The following is a 22492-nucleotide window of genomic DNA, read 5'->3' on the forward strand; positions in this document are numbered from 1 at the left end:
AGCCTTGTCTTTAAGTATCTAATCGTATCATTGTAATGCGTTTACTTGATTATTGACGTAATTATTATTGTAGTCTATTGTCTTAATAGTATTTCTTTCCCTTTTTCTTTGTTGTTCCATTAAAATAATGTTGTTTTCCTTTTAGGTACTGGTGTCAACTGCAACTTTAGCCTGGGGTGTAAACTTACCAGCCCACACTGTGATTATTAAAGGAACTCAAATTTACAATCCAGAGAAAGGTAGATGGGTTGAACTGGGCGCTTTGGATGTTCTTCAAATGTTAGGTAGAGCTGGTAGACCTCAGTACGACACAAAAGGCGAAGGTATTCTGATAACCAACCACAGTGAGTTACAATACTACCTGTCGTTACTAAACCAACAGTTGCCCATCGAGTCTCAAATGATTTCCAAGTTACCTGATATGCTAAACGCAGAGATAGTTTTGGGTACCATACAGAATATGAGAGATGCAGTTACATGGCTTGGTTATACATATCTTTATATTAGAATGTTGAGACAACCAACCCTCTATGGAATATCTCATGACCACTTAAAGCACGACCAGTTGTTGGAACAACATAGGGCTGATTTGATTCACACAGCTGCTGTGTTATTAGACAAAAGTGGTTTGGTCAAATACGATAGAAAAACAGGGCAATTCCAAGTGACCGAAATAGGAAGAATTGCCTCACACTATTATTGTACTTATGACACCATGATGACTTACAACCAGTTATTAAAACCAATGTTAAGTGAGATCGAGTTATTTAGAGTATTTTCTCTATCAGAAGAGTTTAAACATATAACAGTGAGAGAAGAAGAAAAACTAGAACTACAAAAGCTAATGGAAAGAGTTCCGATACCGATAAAGGAAAGTATAGAGGAACCTAGCGCTAAAGTAAACATTTTGCTTCAAGCATACATTTCTCAGTTGAAATTGGAAGGGTTTGCTTTGATGTCGGACATGGTTTATGTCACACAGTCGGCGTCGAGACTTATGAGGGCCATTTTTGAAATAGTATTACATAGAGGATGGGCGCAATTAGCGGATAAATCTTTGGCGTTGTGCAAAATGGTTGACAAAAGGATGTGGCAGTCGATGTCTCCCTTAAGACAGTTTAAGAAGATGCCAGAAGAAATAGTTAAGAAAATCGAGAAAAAGAATTTTCCATGGGAGAGGTAAGTCATATCGTATATAATCGTGTTTATCGTTCTTGGCGTGTGCGTGTAAAAACACTTGCAATAAGTTGTTTCATCTGTCTTTCCTTGTCTAAGCTCGATTCGTTTACCTCCTCCAGTGGCGGAGCAAAATGTAGCATGTCAAACGAAATAATAGTTATAAAAGAAAATTATCAATTATTTTTCATTAAATTTCTAATAACGGAATATACGTATAAATTGCGAAGAAGTATTTTTCTAGCTTGCAGTACAATAGGACAGGATATAACGAAAAGTACATTTTAAAAGGATTTTGAAATATACCCAAAAAAGTTTTAATTATTTAACCCACTTTAATTAAAAAATGATACAGATTTTTTAAGTTTTAAGCACTGTAGCGAATTCTGAACTGTTACAACGTACTGACCTTGATTAATTAGCTAATCAGTCAGCGTCTTCACTGGAACTGTCTTCATCATTGGAATCTTCCTCCAAATCGATGATAATCCTACTTTCATTTTCATCATATGTGACCATTTTTGCCCAGTCGTCCTGAATTAATTTTTCACTATGGTTAACACAACTCGCCCACACTGCAGGTGTTGCCTCAGCTAATGCATTGGCCCAAACTTTTTTCACTGTTTCATCTCCACGTCCATGTTCTCCAATATGACGATCATAGTATTGTTTAGAAATGCCCCAAACCAACTCAATCGGATTATATTGACAGTGATATGGAGACAATCTCAAAACCTGATGCCCATGTTCTTGGAGTAGCTCGTCTATAACGTACCTGGTATTTTGTGGTTTATTCTGGCGACAAAGACTCAATAGCTCTGTCTTGCCCGAATCGTCGTCAAAAATTATTTTTTTCGCTCGTAACCATTCTTGTAAGTCCGATTTTTTCCAACTGGCATTCGGTAACTTTTCTATTAAAGAGCTATGGTATGAGGCATTATCCATAATAATTAGAGATGGTTCCTCCAACATTGGTATCAGCTTTTCGGAGACCCACTTTTTAAAAGACTCTATCCATAGAATCATGATAGTCTGCACTCTTCGATTTCGTAGAAAACAGTAATCCAGCATCTTTAACAAATCCTTGCCTACTTCCGGCATGTAAAACAACAAAGCGTTTACCTGTATTTTCGTGTCCTTATCTGATGCTTTTCACATAGTCATCTTGCCAAGTACGTTTATATGCCCCTTTTAGGAATATCCATGTTTCATAAAAAAAAAACGAACTGAAGTGGGCTTGGACTTAAAAAATTTCTCATATAATGCCTCAAAAAATACAGTCGTTTGGAGACAATACATGGTTTCTCACATAGCACTCGTCTACTATTTTCTAGTTTGTATGAAAACCCACAATTTTTCATAAGACGCCACAAACTTATATCAGAACCGTCATAGCGATGCTTGTTTCTTAATCGTGTATTTAGAACTTTAATTGTAACGTGCTCTCCTTTTGCTTTCATGCCATACAGTACATTTCTAATCTCTCCTTTTATAGTATCGCTGACATCATTAGTCTTTTTTTTGTACATTACGTGACTCTCCTGGTGTAGTAAGAGCTGCCCCTGTCTTGTATTCACTCTTTATTCTTGTCACTGTGCGAAGACTGATTTTCAAAGCGTCCGCTACTCGTTCATGTACCGATGATAACGAAAGCAAAGGTCCGTTGTTTTCTTTTTCTTTTTTAAAATACTCCAATAAATTAATTACACATTGTCGCATTTCTCCTGATATCGTTTTTTCCGGCATTTTTTTTATTAAATAGAACAATTAGTTATTCACAACAAAAAATAATAAGTAAAACTGTTCGGAACAAATTCCAACAATGACTGACTAAAATCGACTAAAACAACATAAAATATCAATGGTAATTGCTACAATTATAAACCTATTAGCCAGCTCATTCAAGAACAATGCCACAAGTCATTATTGCAATGGGTACAATACTGGGAGACGTGAGTGGTCTCTTCATTCCCTTCTCATCGCACTTTACCATGACGAACGTGACTCGCACAATTGAATTACGCATCTGTGTATCAGAGAGAGACCAATATTAAAAATTCCGTAGTAGCTTATTTCAGGCACACGCCAAGAACGATGAAAACGAGTATATTTGTTTTATACTCTTCGTTCATATATATATATATATATATATATATATATATATATATATATATATATATATATATATATATATTATATATATATATATATATATATATTATATATATATATATATATATATATATATATATATATATATATATATATATATATATACACATATATTATGAACGATTCAATGTATTAAGTTGTGATATATGTTAGGAGGATCTTTTATATCGGTCTTTTTATTATTGATACAATTTTGATTTATTTTATGTGAATTATTTCCAATATACATATTTTGTTGTAGTTCTGTTCTTTTCGAAAAATCTGTAAATTTTCAAAATCAAAATAAATGGCAATTTTCTAGAGAATGCTTAGCTAAGGCTGTAGTGTTAATTTATTGGTTTGTACACTATGTTTGTGTACAACAACCCTTCTATGCAGATATTCGTGTGTTTGTCCAATATATGTTGAATTGCAGTTTTTACAATTTATTTTATAAATAATATCCGACTGATGATCTTTATTAACGTTGGGTTTAAATTTTGAAAAATATTTTCCGTTTTAACGATTTATGTCCAACATCGATTTCATATTTTGCCAATATTTTCGACATTTGTTTAGGGGATCCATTAATGTATGTTAAGGATATGTGAGTCGGTGATTTTACTATTATTATTTCTAAGTATAGTTTGGATTTGTTTTAGATTGGTATCGGAATTAGATTGATTTTTGATAAGGCAATTTTTTTTTAATTAGACAGTTGTAAAATTTGGTGAATAATTATTTTTTTTTAATATCTAACTTTTTGAAACATTTGAAAACATGTTTTTTTATCTATTTATTTTTCACGTGCTTCGTATATCTATATTACTTTCTGTTGCAGGTTATACGATTTGGGTCCCAACGAAATTGGTGAACTGGTACGCGTTCCTAAATTGGGAAAAACCATTCACAAATATGTACATCAATTCCCAAAACTAGAACTCTCCACTCATATCCAGCCTATAACAAGATCGATGTTAAAAGTTGAACTGACCATTACCCCCGATTTCCAATGGGAAGAAAAACTACACGGAGTATCGGAAGCATTTTGGATACTTGTAGAAGACGTCGACTCCGAAGTTATACTTCACCATGAATACTTTCTACTAAAAGCAAAATATGCTCAAGACGAACATTCCGTAAAATTCTTCGTTCCGATTTTTGAACCGTTACCTCCTCAGTATTTCCTCAGAATTGTTTCGGATCGATGGATCGGAGCGGAAACTCAGTTACCTGTATCGTTTCGACATTTGATTTTACCCGAGAAAAACTTCCCACCTACTGAATTGTTGGACTTGCAACCGCTTCCCATTACTGCTTTGAGAAACGAACAATTTGAGTCTTTATACTCAGAAAAATTTCCACAGTTTAATCCTATACAAACACAGGTAAGTTTTGGTTTATTCACATTATTAATGACATCGTTTTCATTTGTAGATATTGATAATTTATCTACAGTTCATCATCATCATCATGCAACCTCTTCTGTCCACTGCTGGACATCTCCCATTTTTCGCTACTCTTCACGGTTCTGTGCTTCTTGTTGCCATTTCTTGGATATTCGTCCAATGTCGTCCATCCAGCGTGTTGGTGGTCGTCCTCTGCTGCGTTTCTCTTCTCTTGGGCGCCAGTCAATTAGTTTTCTGGTCCATCTTGTGTCTTTCAGTCTCGCTATGTGACCTGCCCAATTCCATTTCAGCTTGGCTATACGTTCGACGACATCACTGATACCTGTTCTTTTCCTACAATTACCGGGTAGATATTTGATTATTTGCTTTATATCACTAGAATTTGTAACACGTCCACTTTTTATTGGAAAATATAATTCGTCAATGGGAGGAACTGATCTTATGGACCAGAATGTAGCTAGATACCGAGTAGGAACTCTCTCTAACAAATGGTGGTGGTGTCTATTTACATGGATGCTGGGCATAACTATTCAAAATTATACCTTTATAACAGATCCAATGATCCTATCCCTCAACTAGAATCCCTAAACTTTCGAAGGTATCTAGTAACATCGTATCTTACGAAATATGGTACCGAACCAAGAGGTGCAGACAGGCCATCTTCGTTCAAAGTAGTCAGGGATATAAGACATGATAAGATTGATCATCTCCTGATCTACACTGCGCGTCATTAAAAAAAAGCCACCTAAAATTTTTGGCCTTTTTTACTTTTAAAGAACCCTACAAGAAATTGATAATCATTAGATGTTTTTATAATGTTTAAGAATATGTTCTAAAGCAGTATGCAACCATTTCTTAAATAACAAATGTCAAAAAAAAACTTCTCCCAAAATGATGATTTTCATGGAAAATTTTAAAAATTAACATTGTAAATTTTTTCTGTGTTCTTTATAAAAATTACTGGATCTTGTCTTGAGAAAAAGCTTCCCATTCTTCCATGAGCTCCAATCGAAGCTGCTCACGATTTATTGGAGCAGGTATTCTGTTTCTAACTCTTCGTTTGAGTTGGTTCGAAATATGCTCAATCGGTTTAAAATCTGGGCTTTGAGCCGACCAATTCATTTTTGGCACACCAACGGTTTCCAGGTACTGCCTTACCATCCTGGCTACATGTGGCCGCGCGTTGTCTTGCATGAAAATGAAGTTTTCGCCCACAAACCCAGCAAAAGGCATTGCATGCTCGTCTAGAATTTCGGTAATGTATCGGTGGGCATTCACGTTCCTTTAATAATAAACACGATATCAGTACGGCCTTCGATTGGAATGCCTGCCTACCAAGTCACTTTGTCTCAGGACCAGCAACTTTACGTGGAATCATACGTCGCCATGTTACCAAATCCACTGGCAACTTTAACATCTTAATATATAAGATCGAATAATGTAAACTAAATTTTAACCTATAACTTTTAACGGGTTTTTACCCAGATATTTAGTGGCTCAAAACATGTACACCTAGCTGCAGGAACTTAGTTTCCTTGTGGATACTAATAAATATATTATATTTTGCAGGTTTTCAACTCAGTATACAACGGAGACGACAACATATTCATTGGCGCTCCCACGGGATCGGGAAAGACCACAATAGCAGAATTTGCCATCCTCAGACTCTTCGACCGAAATCCCGAAGGTCGATGTGTTTACCTAGTTCCTAAGGACGCCCTAGCTGAACTGATTTTCGCTGACTGGCATAATAAGTTTGGACAGGCTTTGGCAAAGAAAGTAGTATTGCTGACCGGAGAAACTGGTACTGACTTGAAACTTTTGGCTAAAGGACAAGTAAGTAAAGATGTTTTAAAATTCATGATACTTCTAGTAAACGAATAGATAGTAGAAAATCTTTAAGAATATATCATTGCAAATCTACAATAATATACCACTGCATTCACTACTCATATGTTTATGTTTTTAGGTAATTATAACAACAGCCGAGAAGTGGGACGTACTTTCCCGAAGATGGAAACAAAGGAAAAACGTACAGAACGTTAATCTGTTTATTGTTGACGAGTTACATCTTCTTGGAGGTGAGGATGGACCAGTGATAGAAGTTGTATGTTCCAGAATGAGGTATGTATCTTGTAAATTATAATATTTTATACAGAGTCCGACAGATAAACGGCCAATTAGAAATATCTCGAGAACTAAAGGTAACTGAATGATGAAAATTTGAATAATGAGGTTTTGAAGAGTGACCTATTTAATGAAAATATTTTCATCTATTTGCTACTTCCGGTTATTCCGGTTATTCCTTTAGCCAAAAGTTACTTTCGGTTATTCCGGATGTTGCTTATAACTTCGTTTTTTAATGGGACACCCTGTATATTTTTAATTTTAGAAATATTCACGTTATTCTGAACATTTTTTGTTAATACTTCCCTATAACTATTGTGAATCGTTTTTGAGTTTTAATGGTTTTTATATGAAAATTACACTTTTCTATCATGTATATAAAGTTCAATATCCTCTAATGTAATTTGGATAAAAGTTTAAATTCCTTAGGAACTTATTAACCATATAAAGAATTATCGTTTAGATAATTCAGAGAATTATCGTTTAGATAATTCAGATAGCCAAGCGGGTCAGGCGGCCGATTGTCGTTCGCTTCACTGTCGAATGGTTAAGTGGATGTTGGTTCAAGCCCTGGCTCGGTGTACAGAAAAATAAAAAACGCAGCAGTTTAAAATTCTAAAACGAATCTGTGGCTTAGACTTAAATATCCTGGTGTCTGATCGGCCTATGGTGGAGCAGCACGGCAAGAGATAAGGGCTTGCGGCTTGGTGATACTCCTCCATAGATCACTACCGGAAAGGCGTGTCGCCTAAAATACCGGTGTATAATATATATATATATATATATATATATATATATATATATATATATATATATATACAGTATACTCCCTCTATAACGAACACGGTTATTACGAGGTTTCGCTTATAACGAGGTACATTAGATGTCCCGTGAAATTTCTATTGAACTATAACCCTCTATAGCGAGGTAAATTTGCTTATAACGAGAGAAAATAAGATTGAAAAACGTGTTTTTTAAGTTTTGGCCCGGCCGTAGCTATAAATAAATACCCTTTTTAACTGCGGGCCTCCCGCAATAAACTTCTTACAATTTATGATTCTTAGTCGGAAATGTAAAATTTATGATTCACAAGTGTCATTGTAGAGGGTTGACCATCTACACCTAATAATATGGGTCCTAATAGACAAGATGTGGAAAGTGTTTTAAAGGTTGTCAGAAACTTTATCCAAGGACAAAACGCAAATGAAGAAGCATAAAACTGTTTCACATCTTTAGAAAATATGATAGATAGAATACTGGACAATTTAAAGCAGTCAAAAATGACAAAATAACTTCTTGCAATTGCAGAAGCAGTAGTTTTATGTTATCTTGAAAATACGCTTTATACATATTTATAGAATACAGATTTTTTGTTTTAACGGTTATCATTGACAATAAAAGTAAACAACTCTTTTTTGTTTTAATGCATTTCATTGACAATAAAAGTAAACAACTTTGTTTTAAAAACGCCATTCAAACAATATTTATTAGCATCTTATATTGCTCCGAATGACTTCAGTATAGAAAGTTAATGTTTTAGAAAACTACATATTCATATGTATGCACAGTATTATTGTTGTTGGATATAACGAGATCCGCTTATAACGAGGTACTTAGTCTGCCATTTCAGTTCTCGTTATAGAGGGAGTCTACTGTATATATATTCAAATTTTATTAGAGGAAATTGAACTCTATATACATGGTAGAAAAGTGTAATTTTCATATAAAAACCGTTATAACTCAAAAACGGTTCACAATAGGTATAGAGAAGTAATAACAAAAAATGTTCAGAATAACGTGAATATTTCTTAAATTAAAAAATATACAGTGTGGCGTATTAAAAAAACGAATTTATAAGAGCAATATTCGAATTTTCATGATTCAGTTATGTACATTTAGTTCTCGAGATATTTCTAATTGGCCGTTTATCTGCCGCACCCTGTATATGCGACATATATTTTAACATTTTAATGTTATTTTATTCAACAAATTTTTAGTGAAAACTTTTTTAAATCTGTAAATTTAAACTTTCATTCGTTTACAGGTACATCTCGTCACAGATTGAGAAACCGATACGTATTATCGCACTAAGTGCTTCATTGGCTGACTATAAGGACGTCGCTCAATGGTTGGGTTGCAACTCTAACGCTACATTCAACTTCCATCCGAGCGTCCGTCCTGTGAATCTGGAACTTCACGTTCAAAGCATCAACATCACTCACAACGCCTCACGATTGATAGCGATGGCCAAGCCCGTATACAATGCTATTTTGCGTCATAGTCCGCACAAACCAGCAATCGTCTTCGTACCTACAAGAAAGCAAGCCAGATTGACTGCTATCGATCTACTCACGTACGCAGCTGCAGAGGGACATCCTGATAAGTTTTTCCACGCCGAAGAAGATGATATTAAACCGTTTTTGGATAGAATGACAGATAAGGTATGATAATTATTTTTTTTTGTATTTTAGCCTTGGTTTAGAACCTTTAACCACGTAATTACATACAATAGCATTCATTTCCATGTACAGGGAGGACACTTTTAACGCTCAGGGGTTCATCAGAGCGACTTTATAACACACAAGACATAAACCACGGTAGGATAGGTGGGCAACAAATAGGTACACATACAAAAGAAATATCCATTCAAACGATCAAGATATTAGTTCCACACTCACATCTGTCTGTTGGGAGAACTCCGATTTTATGCAGATGATTCGGAAAACATCCATGATCTACTTTTAATCTTAGGATGGTCGACACTGTATGTCTACTTAGTGTAACAACTTTGTAAAATTGGTTCGCAGCCACTGTTAGTTGTAATCTAAACAAATTAGTGCCTGCAGTTTTACCGAACTTATTAGAAAATATTAGACTTAAAGAGTTATTTCATAAAATTTATATTATTAATAATAACAAATGTTTTTGGTTATTTAATCAATATAATTCTAAAATTCCAAATATAATGATTGCATTTTTTTGATTATAATACCATGTTGACGCCTATGAAAGATCGAGTAGTTCCGTATGGGTTTCGTATTATTAGCTGTATTAGGAAAATTTGAATTCTAAGGTTGACGTTCTGGAAATTTTAAATGTAAGTGACGTCACTTTATATAAATTGTGACGTGCAACGTTTTTACTTTGAAAAATGGTATATCTCCCTTTTTGTGTATAGGCATTATATTGGACTTGTTCCAGTCTTGGGGTATTTCTTCGGCTTCCGACACTTCTACTATTAACTTCGAAGTTGGATTCGTAAAGCCTCTCCTCCATATTTTAAATTTTCTGCCACAATGCCGCTCTCCCCGGGGCTTTTTTGATTTTTCATGTCTTTTATTATTTCTTCAATTTCTTCTCTTGTAGGATTGGATATCTCTTCTACTACTATTTGGACTTCAGGAACATTATAATTGCCTTCACTAGTCACTTCACTATTTAGTAACTCTTCGAAATATTCTTTCCATCTTTCACATATTTGATCTTCGTCCACTATCAGGTTTCCTTGCTCATCTTTTACACTCATCATTCATTTTTCATCATTATTGACCGTACAATTCGTAAAATGAGTCTAAAATACTTATTTAATGGTTTACTCGCATTTTTTAATATCTTTAAAAAAAGATTTCCTAATGACACATTATATTTTGAATACACCAGTTTACCAACATAATAAAATAGTAATTTCATTTTTAGCAGTGACATCGATGAAATATATTGAGACCTCTTCTCTATACATCATCATCATCTTGGTTCTACAGCCCTTAGAGGGCCTCGACCTTCTCAAGCTTTCTACGCCATTCTGTTCTATCCCTTGCTTGCATTTTCCAGTTGCCGACTCCGATCTTCTCGGCATCTTGTGTTACTCCGTCCATCCACCTCAGCTTTGGTCTACCCCGTCTTCTCATTCTCACGGGTTGCGCTGTTAGAACCTTTTTTATCATGTTCGATTCAGGGGACCGGGCTACATGTCCTTCCCACTGTAGGCGGTTTCGCTTAATTATAGTGGTAATATCTTTACCACCAAACGTATGCTTGTAGATATTCTGCAGTTCAAAGTTATATCTACGCCTCCATATTCCGTTCTCACAGACTGCTCCGAATATCTTGCGTAGCACCTTTCTTTAAAAAATCGATAGAGCGGATTCATTTGTTTTAGTTAGCGTCCATGCCTCTGATCCATATGAGAACGGGGACTATCAGTGTTCTATACAGTCTTATTTGAGTTTTCTTCTCTATAAAATAATATTTATTATGCTCTAAGCATCCCTTATCATCCCTAATTTAAAATTAGGAATATTTTTTTATTTAGTTTATTACTTTATTTCTTATCAGTAATAATATATCGCATTTTTTAGACTCTAAAAGAAACATTATCCCAAGGAGTGGCATATATGCATGAAGGACTAACTGCTAGCGATCTTCGTCTCGTCGAACAACTATTTGATTCGGGAGCAGTTCAAGTGGCTGTCGTCACGAAGGATCTCAGTTGGGCCGTCAATATTTTCAGTCACTTGGTTGTCATTATGGATACGCAATATTACAATGGTAAAGTACACGCGTATGAAGACTATCCCGTGACGGACGTTCTGCAAATGGTAGGAAGAGCCAACAGACCTCTTGAGGACGATGATGCCAAGTGTGTGCTGATGTGTCAAAGTTCTAAAAAAGACTTTTTCAAGAAATTTTTGAGCGATCCGTTACCAGTAGAGGTAAGCCATCTAAGTTTATATCACTAGTTCTAATTTTTTTTCACATTTACCACTATCAAATATATACTTTTTCGTACAATCTAATTTAACCCGTTATTTATATCTAATTAGAAACAGCTCTAAGAATTTTTGTGTTCTTCAAAAGTTTAGTTATAGTTAAATACATTGTAATTATTTTACATATCAATTTTTTCGACATTGAAGACAGGAGGTTGTAAAATTTTAGTATATCTTTCGGTGTGAGACATTGCGTTGCGTTGACTAAGGAATGTTCAAGCTTAGATAAACAGAATCAGAGTTATGGTCACTCTCTGGAGAAAAATCTTTGTTGTTGTAGTCCTCATAATCACTAAACCCGCTTTCTAATTCATCATACCACCGCCTTACACTTTCATCAAAATTGGGCTCTCCGAAATACACTTTTTTGGAAGAACCTGCCATTTCAGAAATAAAACAATATTAGCGTCGTGGTACAATATAGACCCCAAATGAACATTACCGCTGGCTATCCAGAGCAATACTGAATCACAGTTGACGTGCGTATCCATGGTACAATGAATACAAGGATTGATATTGCGCATGACATTTGACAGCTGGCCCAGGAGTGTGACGTAGTCAAGACCGATCGAACCCATTATTACAGCTTAACGTACACATTAATTTTGAAATTATGGTCAAAAAATGATCTAATTTTTTTTAAATGTTTTGTTTTGGTTATAATTGAATAAAAAATATATTTTCAGTAGCGTAAAACCTTTACTTTTCCTGGGGGTTCAGGCGAAATATTTATTTTTGTTTTCATACATATCCTAATAATATACGCACCCTTTTTGTATAGGTAAATAGTAGTAGATTTGCGTATTTTGATTCACTGTCACTCATTTCCAAGCAGTTTTACTGAAATAAAAACAAAATAGATTACAATAAAGAAAAATCTGATTTGTAATTCAATATGGTATTTTAGATTTATTTATTTTTAAATTTAGTAAAATAAAAAATATACACATTACTATAACACACCGATTATTATATGCAAAATTTACTTACCAAACAATATAATAATATGAAAATAAGGCCCAAATTAGTTCAAACGCAAAACACAATAAATATCGACTTCAGACGACTTTAAAGCGGCAAGACAGAAGGCTTGTATAAAAACAAAAGTTCGACAATAATATCGGTTATCAATGGTGACGACTGCAAATTGCAAGTTATGAGATAATAAATATATTTTAAAGTAACTTAATACTGACTGAGTCATCTATTTTATAATATAAAAATAATTTAGATATATGCTTACATATGTCTCTTTATACAAATATCCACTTCGCAAGGGCTTAAAAAATTTGATGGGTAAAATGTTGAATACCATGTTAAATACTTTACTTCACAACTGCCTGATGTTCATGGTTTGAAGATCTTCCTCTATATCCTCTATCCACCTTTTATTGGGTCTACCTCTTGTCCTATTTGCTTGGAGTTTTAGCAAATTAGGTACTATAATTAAATTAGCCAAATTATATAAAAACACTTAAAATTAGAAGTCTTTCCTATACAACTACAACAACAACTAAGCGGTCTTCTATGCGCGACGCGAACCGATTTTGGAACATTATGTATCATACCTTGTGTTCATTGTACCATGGTGCGTATCGGAGTGGCTTACGAGTGCACCAACTTAAAGGTAGATGGCGCGGCCAGGCATAAATGCTAAATTTGCAAGTTTTACATGGATTTAAAAAGTACTGGGAGTCCGCCTGACCTTACAACACCAGTTGAGGGTTAATTTCTTTAGAAAATACTTTTTTTTGTTGATGGATCTGATTGTCAAACAAAGACTATTATCTACCGGTATTTTATTAGTTTTCTTTAATTTCTTAATAATTCATCTTGATAAACATATTTTTTTTGTTTAGAGCCATTTAGATCACAGACTACATGACCATTTCAACGCCGAAATCGTGACGAAAACCATCGAGAACAAACAAGATGCCGTGGATTACTTAACATGGACTTTCTTGTATCGTCGTTTGACTCAAAATCCCAACTACTACAATCTACAAGGTGTTACACATAGGCATTTGTCAGATCATTTATCGGAATTGGTCGAGAACACTTTGTCGGATTTGGAACAGTCGAAATGTATTAGCATCGAAGATGAAATCGATTGCGTACCTTTGAATTTGGGAATGATTGCTGCTTATTATTACATCAATTATACTACAATAGGTAAGAATAATAGTTGAATTGATTTTGAAGCATTTTAAGTTGAGTTAAATCAATTTTTTTTAATAGATATTTTTTTTGCATTTTTTTACTGTATATACTTAAATACAATGTCGTCGGCATATCGTAAGTGGTTTAGATACTCTCCATCTATGTTAATATCTAACTGTTTTAGATCTAGCTTTTTAAACACCTTTCCTATTGCTTGGTTAAAGAGTTTTAATATTATGGTATTTTCCTGTCTGACCTGCTGGTTTATTTTAAGGGGCTCAGTTTGTTCCATAAGTTTGACAGATATTGCCTTTTACCATATATTCGAGGTTAAGTGTATAATCGTTAGTCATTTCAAACGTGAGACACTCACATACAAGCGCATATACACACCCACACACAAAATACACATATTCATATCTACACCATGCTCAATCGTTAAACATCGATATTGCTCGTATTACAATCGTACCGACAATCGTATCGACTCCATTACTCGTGTTGACCCAGAAGAGGGCCCAGAAACTAATGACTCTTCTGAATCCATAAATAAAAATGTAGAGAGAACGAGCAGAAAGGTGACCTCATCATACCCTTCTCGTCGATTTGGACCTGAGAAAAATGTGTACAAAATGAATCGCGAATTGTCTGAATGTTGATCAGATGTCAGTCAATAAATTATCATAGGTCTCTATTATTTCATATCGCCTTTTCTGACCAACATATTGAGTACTTTCTTTACTTTCACATTTTCTTGATTTTATTTTAGACCTACCACAATAGTTTCTTCGTCTTGGTATGGATTGTCACCCCCTAATACTGCTTCGAAACGTTTTCATTGATATAAGATATCTGATGTCCCTCGTACCATTTCTTCTTTACGAGACTTGGGAAATACTGTACCCTCACTTACTCTGCTCTATTGCTTCTGGATAAAAATTCTTAATGCCTTTGTTAAAATTTTCTTCTATTGTTTGTACTTTTATTTCTAGGAATTCCTTTTTATTCGGACCGTCATTACAATCTAAATGATTTAAAAAAGTTTCTCAGCAGCAATATTTTTAGTTAAATTGTATTAAAACATATAATTGTGACATTTATTTTAATAATGTTTCAAAAGTAATATAATAATGTTATGTTAAAAAAATCATGTACTTATTATTGTATAGATTAAATTGTTTTTTCTTTTTCCGCATTCTTTCAACTTTACTGAAATTAATTCTTTTTTTTTCTAGAATTATTCAGTTTATCATTGAACAGCAAAACGAAGATTCGCGGACTGTTGGAGATCATTTCGTCTGCAGCCGAGTATGAAGATGTGTCAGTTCGTCATCGAGAAGACAATATACTGCGACAGCTATCACAGAAGCTACCCAACAAATTAACGTCGCCCTCTGGCGGTCAACCCAAGTTCAATGATCCCCACGTTAAAACCAATCTACTATTGCAGGTAACTATAAACTATTAACTTCTGTTTATTGTAGTATTTTTTTAACATCTTATATTTATCGCAACATGTTTTATTCAGTAAAATAAAACAGGAGGAAGTCAAGTGGCGTGGAACTCCTGTAAGGTGTTTATTATAAATATAATTTACGATATAAACAATACTTTATAAACATAATACACAAGATTTATCACAGGAACACAAGGCTAGCGATGAGTATAAGTGACAACTTTTATTATAAAATATAAATAAATACGGAACAGTTTAAAAAGCACGGAACTTAATACTATGTCACTATCCTTTGTATTCCCAGGTTTACTAGAATTCAAAACATCATTTGTTTTCAAGCATCCTCAAGTTTGAAATGTGGGCATGTAATCTTGGATGACAAGAAAGCCTTTTTAAATATTTTTTGTCAATGTAAAAGATATTTTCCAGACTCTCTGTAAAAATTTTCACTTCTGTCTGCACTACCTCTAGAGTATACTATTATTTTTTTTATTTTGTAGTATTTTATGATGATAAAATATGTTTTATATATTTATTTATTTCCGTTTCAGGCTCACTTATGTCGTTTACAATTAGGAGCAGAACTTCAAGGGGATACCGAAATGGTGCTATCGAAGGCCATACGACTGATTCAAGCTTGCGTCGACGTTCTGAGTTCCAATGGTTGGCTTTCGCCTGCTGTAGCTGCTATGGAATTGGCACAAATGGTCACGCAAGCGATGTGGAGTAAGGACTCGTATCTTAAACAGTTACCTCACTTTAACATAGATGTTGTCAAAAGATGCACAGATAAGGTGAGTTTTATTTTAACTAAGTTATTCAGAACATATTTTTTTATGTGTTTTAATTTCTTTCAGTATTTTGTCTTTATTGAATTGATTTCCAGTCTTCTCAACTTAACTTCGTCGTAAATTTCTTGAAATGCTATTTTTGATGCTTTTTTCTCATTTGGCACTATGGTTATATAGATTCCTAAAAAAAGTAGTCTTTGAGTAGCCTATGGATTAAAAATGACATGGTGTCAGCATACTTGCATAGATAGCTACTTGCTCATATTGACATAACCTAACTTATGGTAATGTCATTTTGTATAATCCATAGACATATAGTAGTCATAAACACGTTCTTTAAATTACCTATGAGACGGTTATATACATGGCGCTCACCAGAAGATAAACCGGAAAAAGTCGTAAGGAAATAATGATTAAAGAGAGATATCGTAACATGATCAAATCAGTTAAAACATATCCAGGAGTAGATATCATAGATATCACATCAGACCATAACCCACTAATCGCTAATGTCACGCTTAAGCTTAAACGTGTTAGAAAACCTCAAAGAACTCCAAAATTAGATGTTAGAAAACTGAAAGAAGCTGATATAAAAAACAAACTCCAACAGAAAATATACGAAAACTTTGATAAATTAGATACCTACAACAAACCAACAATGGGAAACATTAAAAAACTGCCCTTGTTCCATGCAAAGAGATATTAAAAGAACCGATAAAAAAGAAAGACAACTGGATGACCGACGAAATACTCGGCAGGATGGACCAAAGAAGACAAGCCAAGAACAAAGACAATTACAAAATCTATAACAATGAAATCAGAAAAATGATAAGAGAGGCATAACAAACTTACTATGAGGAAAAATGTAAAGAGATATAAGACCTTCAGAACAAATACGACCTATTCAACCTACATAAAAAGGTTAAAGAAATCGCAGGGCTGCAAAAAAGAAACCACAACACAACTCTTTTAGATAAAAATGGAAATACTATGATAACGACTGACAAAAAGCTAAAACGATGGAAAGAATATATGGAAGAGCTCTTCGACGACAAAAGAGGAAACCTACAATACATATCTTTCGAGGACAGAGAAACAAGCATTCTTCTTCTTCCTCAAGTGCCATCTTCGTTCCGAAAGTTGGCGATCATCAGGGCTATACGTATTTTCGAAACTGCTGACCGAAACAATTCGTTGCTGCTACAGCTATACCATTCCCGTAGATTCTTTAGCCAGGAGTTTCGTCTTCTTCCTATGGACCTTTTTCCTGCTATTTTCCCTTGCATAATTATTCGAAGCAGTTCATATCTTTCGCCTCTTGTAATGTGTCCCAAGTATTGCAGTTTTCGTTTTTTGATCGTAAATATGACTTCCTTTTCTTTATTCATTCTTCTCAAGACCTCGACATTTGTGACTCTCTCGGTCCATGATATTCTCAGGATTCTGCGATACATCCACAGTTCAAATGCCTCTAATTTTTTTGTATCAATCTTTTTCAACGTCCATGACTCCATTCCGTAGAACAGCACAGAAAGTACGTAACATCTCATCAGGCGAAGTTTCATTTCAAGGCTCAAATCTCTTCCGCAGAACACTCTCTTCATTTTAGTGAATATGGATCTGGCTTTTTCTATTCTTATTTTGATTTCTGCTGAGCTATCGTTGTCTTCATTTATAAAAGTGCCTAAATATTTGTATTTGCTAACTCGATCGATAATTTCACTGTGTAAATATAAATTTTGGACATTTTGTGTTGATTTCGATATTACTAAAAATTTAGTTTTCTTTATGTTCAAGGATAGTCCATATTCTTCGCTGCAGTCTGCTATCTTATTCACCAATGTCTGTAGCTCTTTAAGTGTTTCTGCGATCAGAACGGTGTCGTCGGCAAATCTCAGATTGTTTAATCTAACACCATTTATTTTAATACCTACGGATTGCTCAGAGAGTGTTCTATTCATTACGTCTTCGGAATAGAGATTAAACAGGGTTGGTGACAGTATACACCCTTGTCTCACACCTCGCTTTATTTCAATTTCTTCAGTGGTATTATTCTCTACTCTCACTACTGCTTTCTGATTGTAGTACATATTTACTATTAGTCGGATGTCTCGTTTATCTAAATTCTTTTCTGTCAGGAGTCTGATGAAACAAGTATAGAAATTACAAAAGAAGAAATATTGTATGCACTAAAGAACACCAGAAACGGAAAAAGTCCGGGGCCTGATCAACTGCCGATTGATATTCTTAAAATAATAGAAAACGAGTACATGGATGTCCTCTTAAAGCTCTTTAATGAAATTTATCAGTCGTGTGACATACCCAATGAATGGTTGACCTCAACATTTATTTGTCTCCCGAAAAAGAAAAATGCTAGAGAACGCACCGACCACCGCACCATTAGCCCGATGTCTCACACACTTAAAATGTTTTTAAAGATCATCCATGGATATGGATATTGAAGAAACCCAATTTGGATTCCGTAGAGGCGTAGGTACCCGTGAAGCTCTCTTTGCATTCAACGTACTAATCCAGAGATGTTTGGATGTGAACCAAGATATGTACGTCTATTTCATAGATTACAAGGCTTTCGATAAAGTCCGCTACAAAGAGCTAATGGACGTCCTCAAAGCAAAACAATTACAATACAAGGCCCTTCGAATTATAACAAATCTGTATTATACACAGCGGACAAACATACGCATTAATGAACACACATCAGAAGAATTCGAAATTAAAAGAGGAGTGCTACAGAGGTGTGTATTGACACCACTACTATTCAATGTATACTCTGAAGAAATTATGAAAAGAGCTTGAGGGAGAAACAGCAGGAATAAAGGTCAATGGAACACAAATTAACATCATTAGATATGCGGACGATACTATCATAATAGCAGACAATCTTAAAGACCTCCAAAAGCTAATTAACAAGATAGTTGATTATGGAGAAGAATAAGGATTATCAATAAACATCAAGAAAAACTAAATTTATCAGGATATCAAAAACCCAAAATAATGATGAAAGCCTGACAATTAACGGTACAACATACTTCAATTAATTATACAAGGGAAAATCCAGGGCAAGAGAAGTGTAGGAAGGAGAAGAATCTCATGGTTGCGTAACTTGAGGTGCGGATGCACATCAATCGAACTATTCAGAGCGGCAGCATCTAAGATCAGAATAGCCATGATGATTGCCAACCTCCGTCGCGGAAATGGCACGTAAAGAAGAACTTATGGTAATGTCATTTTGTATAATCCACAGACATTTAGTACCTAGACTGAGCGTTGCAATAAAAACCCCTTTCTCTCAGTCCGTCAGAGAAAAATGATGCAAAGCAGTCCCTGTATCTCTTTCAAATGGGTGGGGTTTATTGCCCGCGTGATTTTTTCATTCTCAGCAAAATTCAGCTTGTTCGCATGATTTTTAGAGGTTTAGTGACATTTTCGTCTCTGACGACTGGAGTAATACGGGAACTAGGTGATGACAATGGGGAATGATAGTAATGTAGCTTCAAGGCGATCTGCGTACTCATCTGGAAGTTCGTCGATGCAAATTTCTATGGGAATTGAACGATGAATGAAGTTTTTTTGATTTTGGGTCTGTGGATTCATAAGTTTCCAAAAGTTGAGCAGGAAGATTTTAGGATCTCTTGGGCTTTGAAGTGTTGCCCGTGGATAATGTTATTGATTGGTGATGTTTTTCCATGTAAGAGATAATATTTGAGATACTGTAGACTTCTGTGGATACTGATAGGCATTTAAGAAGCAGTAGATGTTCGATCTGTATTCTATGAAGGATCGAATGTAGGCTTTATAAGTGATTATGAGAGTTTTGGTGTGTTTTGTCAAACTTTCCCGTAAGCTGACCTAGAAGTGGCCTGTTTTAGACCGTTAGAACCGATATTTAGATTTTTGCAAAGTATTTTTATTAAGTTTTATTTTTTTTAATTAGTAGTATATTGTATATTTTTTTAATTGCAGGGAGTTGAAACAGTATTTGATATTATGGAACTCGAAGACGAAGATCGATCGAAATTGCTCCAGATGACAGAAACACAAATGGCTGACGTAGCTAAATTCTGTAACCGATATCCCAACATAGAACTTACCTATGAAGTCATCGATAAAGACCAGATCCATTCAGGATCGTCGGTACATGTAGCTGTTCAGTTGGAAAGAGAAGATGAAGTGAGCGGACCTGTTATTGCTCCATTTTTCCCGCAGGTATGTATATCATAAATGAATATAGTTTCTTTTGTTACACGTTTATTATATACTAGCACCGGATCCTGTCCCAAAATTAGATCAACAGGTGAAATAAAGCTGTAGCAAACAAATTTATAAAATCGAAAGATAAGCATTTACTTAAAAATAAAAAAAAAATTCAATAGTTTTCAATAAATTTTTTGGCGAATTTATAACTAATATAACCGCCAGGTGTAAAATACCATCGATCAAAAAACTAATCAAACAATCAAAAACTTGTAAAGATTGAAACTTTTCAGTGCAATTCTCAGAAGTTATTGCATCGATATGTGAGAATTTATGGAACATGTATCCATTATCCATTGTCAAGACATCCGCATCATTGTCTTTATGATGCGCAATATGTATTCTTCATTGATTACCCCCAGAAAGAAACAACTTTCAATAACGAATATTATACAGGGCGTTTCATTAATATTTAGAAATATTTTAACTATAGATTCCTGGGTTCAAAATATTAAGATTTAACCCAAACACTTAATTAAAATGTGGCAAAATTTTTTATAATTTTTTAAAATTATTATAAATTTTAATAATTGAAGGAAAAAGATTTGATTTCACGTACAGTGAAATGAAATACAGTGCGTCTGTGTATCCGCCTTATACGTATTTCGCCCTAATAGGGTTCATCAGAGACGGATATTCACAGACGCTCTGAACGTGAAAATAAATCTTTTCTGTTTTAGGAAGCAACTCTAACATGGCTTCGTATGACGTAAATAGCGACATCTGATATTAAAATCCGTAAACTAATTTTCGAAACCAAATTCAGATTTTTGCTTTAATCTGTGACTTCTAAGAATTGCAAGGCAAAACAGACGTTGATAAAGATGTTATTAGAGACATGGGGAATCTAAAAATTGCATTCCACAACATATCTCCTCAACTAAGCAAAAATCTCTAACGAATTGGTTTCTTGTACTCGTACAGAGTATATTGGAATAAAAGGAGTAAAATTCCGATATACTCTGTACGAGTACAAGAAACCAATTCATTAAGGATTTTTGCTTAGTTGAGGAGATATGTTGTGGAATGCAATTTTTAGGTTCCTCATGTCTCTAATAACATCTTTATCAACGTCTGTTTTGCCTTGCAATTCTTAGAAGGCACAGATTAAAGCAAAAATCTGAATTTGGAATAACCTACGAAAAATTGTCACAAATAAATGGTCATGGAAACGCCATCGAATTGTTGAGAAGCGTTGGAATTAGTTTTTTTTAATTTGTATTATTTCCGGTGTCTAATTTGTTTTTATTGTTGCAGAAACGCGAGGAAGGCTGGTGGGTAGTCATCGGTGAACCCAAATCCAACTCACTTCTATCCATTAAGAGGTTAACCCTTCAGCAAAAGGCAAGAGTTAAATTGGACTTTGTAGCACCTAGTCCTGGACATCACAACTACACGCTATATTTCATGAGTGATGCTTATCTAGGATGCGATCAAGAATACAAATTTTCTATTGAAGTTGGCGATTTTGAGTCCAGTGAGAGCGAATCAGAGTGAAGAGTTTACTATAATATTAAGTTTTGTACAGTTTTCATGAAAATAAAAAAAAAAAATAAATATAGTTTTAAGGTACAATACGTATTTTATTCATATAAAGATTTATTTTAGTCACCTTTTATCTTAACTATATAAACCACAGTGGGATTACACTTGTAAAGAAGAAACCAAATCTCAATAAAATTCTCTAAGAATTTAAAACAAAACCAATCAATAATCATGAACTATAGTATTTTTCATATAATAATGCGTGCACGTCACAATTTATATAACGTCACTTATACTTAAAATTTCCAGAACGTCAACCTTAGAATTCAAATTTTCCTAACACAGCTAATAATATGAACCCCATACGGAACTGCTCGATCTTTCATAGGCGTCAACATGGTATAATAATCAGAAAAATGTAATCATCATTATATAGGGAATTTTAGAATTATATTGATTAAATAACCAAAAACATTTGTTATTATTAATAATATAAATTTTATGAATAATATTCCACAAAATAATAATTTTAATTAAATATATTAAACAATTGTACGCAACTGATATGGGAATACTTCAAATTTTTTGACAGTTCAGCGTGTGGCAAAATTGTTTAAAGTGTTGCCGCTTTTTTAGAATAAGAATTTTGTTTATGTTTTGATTTCTTACACAATTGGATCATAATATATTATA

The 22492-nt window shown here is 34.2% G+C and overlaps 1 protein-coding gene across 1 annotated transcript in view; it reads left to right on the forward strand.

Moving 5' to 3' along the window:
* Positions 1-21889, forward strand: part of Brr2 (U5 small nuclear ribonucleoprotein l(3)72Ab) — a 31645-nt gene extending 9756 nt beyond the window's left edge. The window contains exons 8-18 of the mRNA XM_072531631.1: positions 146-1179; positions 4169-4715; positions 6306-6572; positions 6706-6860; positions 8908-9304; positions 11222-11575; positions 13492-13804; positions 15028-15242; positions 15800-16042; positions 20024-20266; positions 21572-21889. Coding sequence (XP_072387732.1) covers positions 146-1179; positions 4169-4715; positions 6306-6572; positions 6706-6860; positions 8908-9304; positions 11222-11575; positions 13492-13804; positions 15028-15242; positions 15800-16042; positions 20024-20266; positions 21572-21811 — 4008 coding nt within the window. The 3' untranslated portion in view covers positions 21812-21889. The remainder of the gene's footprint in view (positions 1-145; positions 1180-4168; positions 4716-6305; positions 6573-6705; positions 6861-8907; positions 9305-11221; positions 11576-13491; positions 13805-15027; positions 15243-15799; positions 16043-20023; positions 20267-21571) is intronic.
* Positions 21890-22492: the final 603 nt, after the last annotated feature.

Source organism: Diabrotica undecimpunctata, chromosome 5 (assembly GCF_040954645.1).
Source record: "Diabrotica undecimpunctata isolate CICGRU chromosome 5, icDiaUnde3, whole genome shotgun sequence".
Lineage (NCBI taxonomy): Eukaryota > Metazoa > Arthropoda > Insecta > Coleoptera > Chrysomelidae > Diabrotica > Diabrotica undecimpunctata.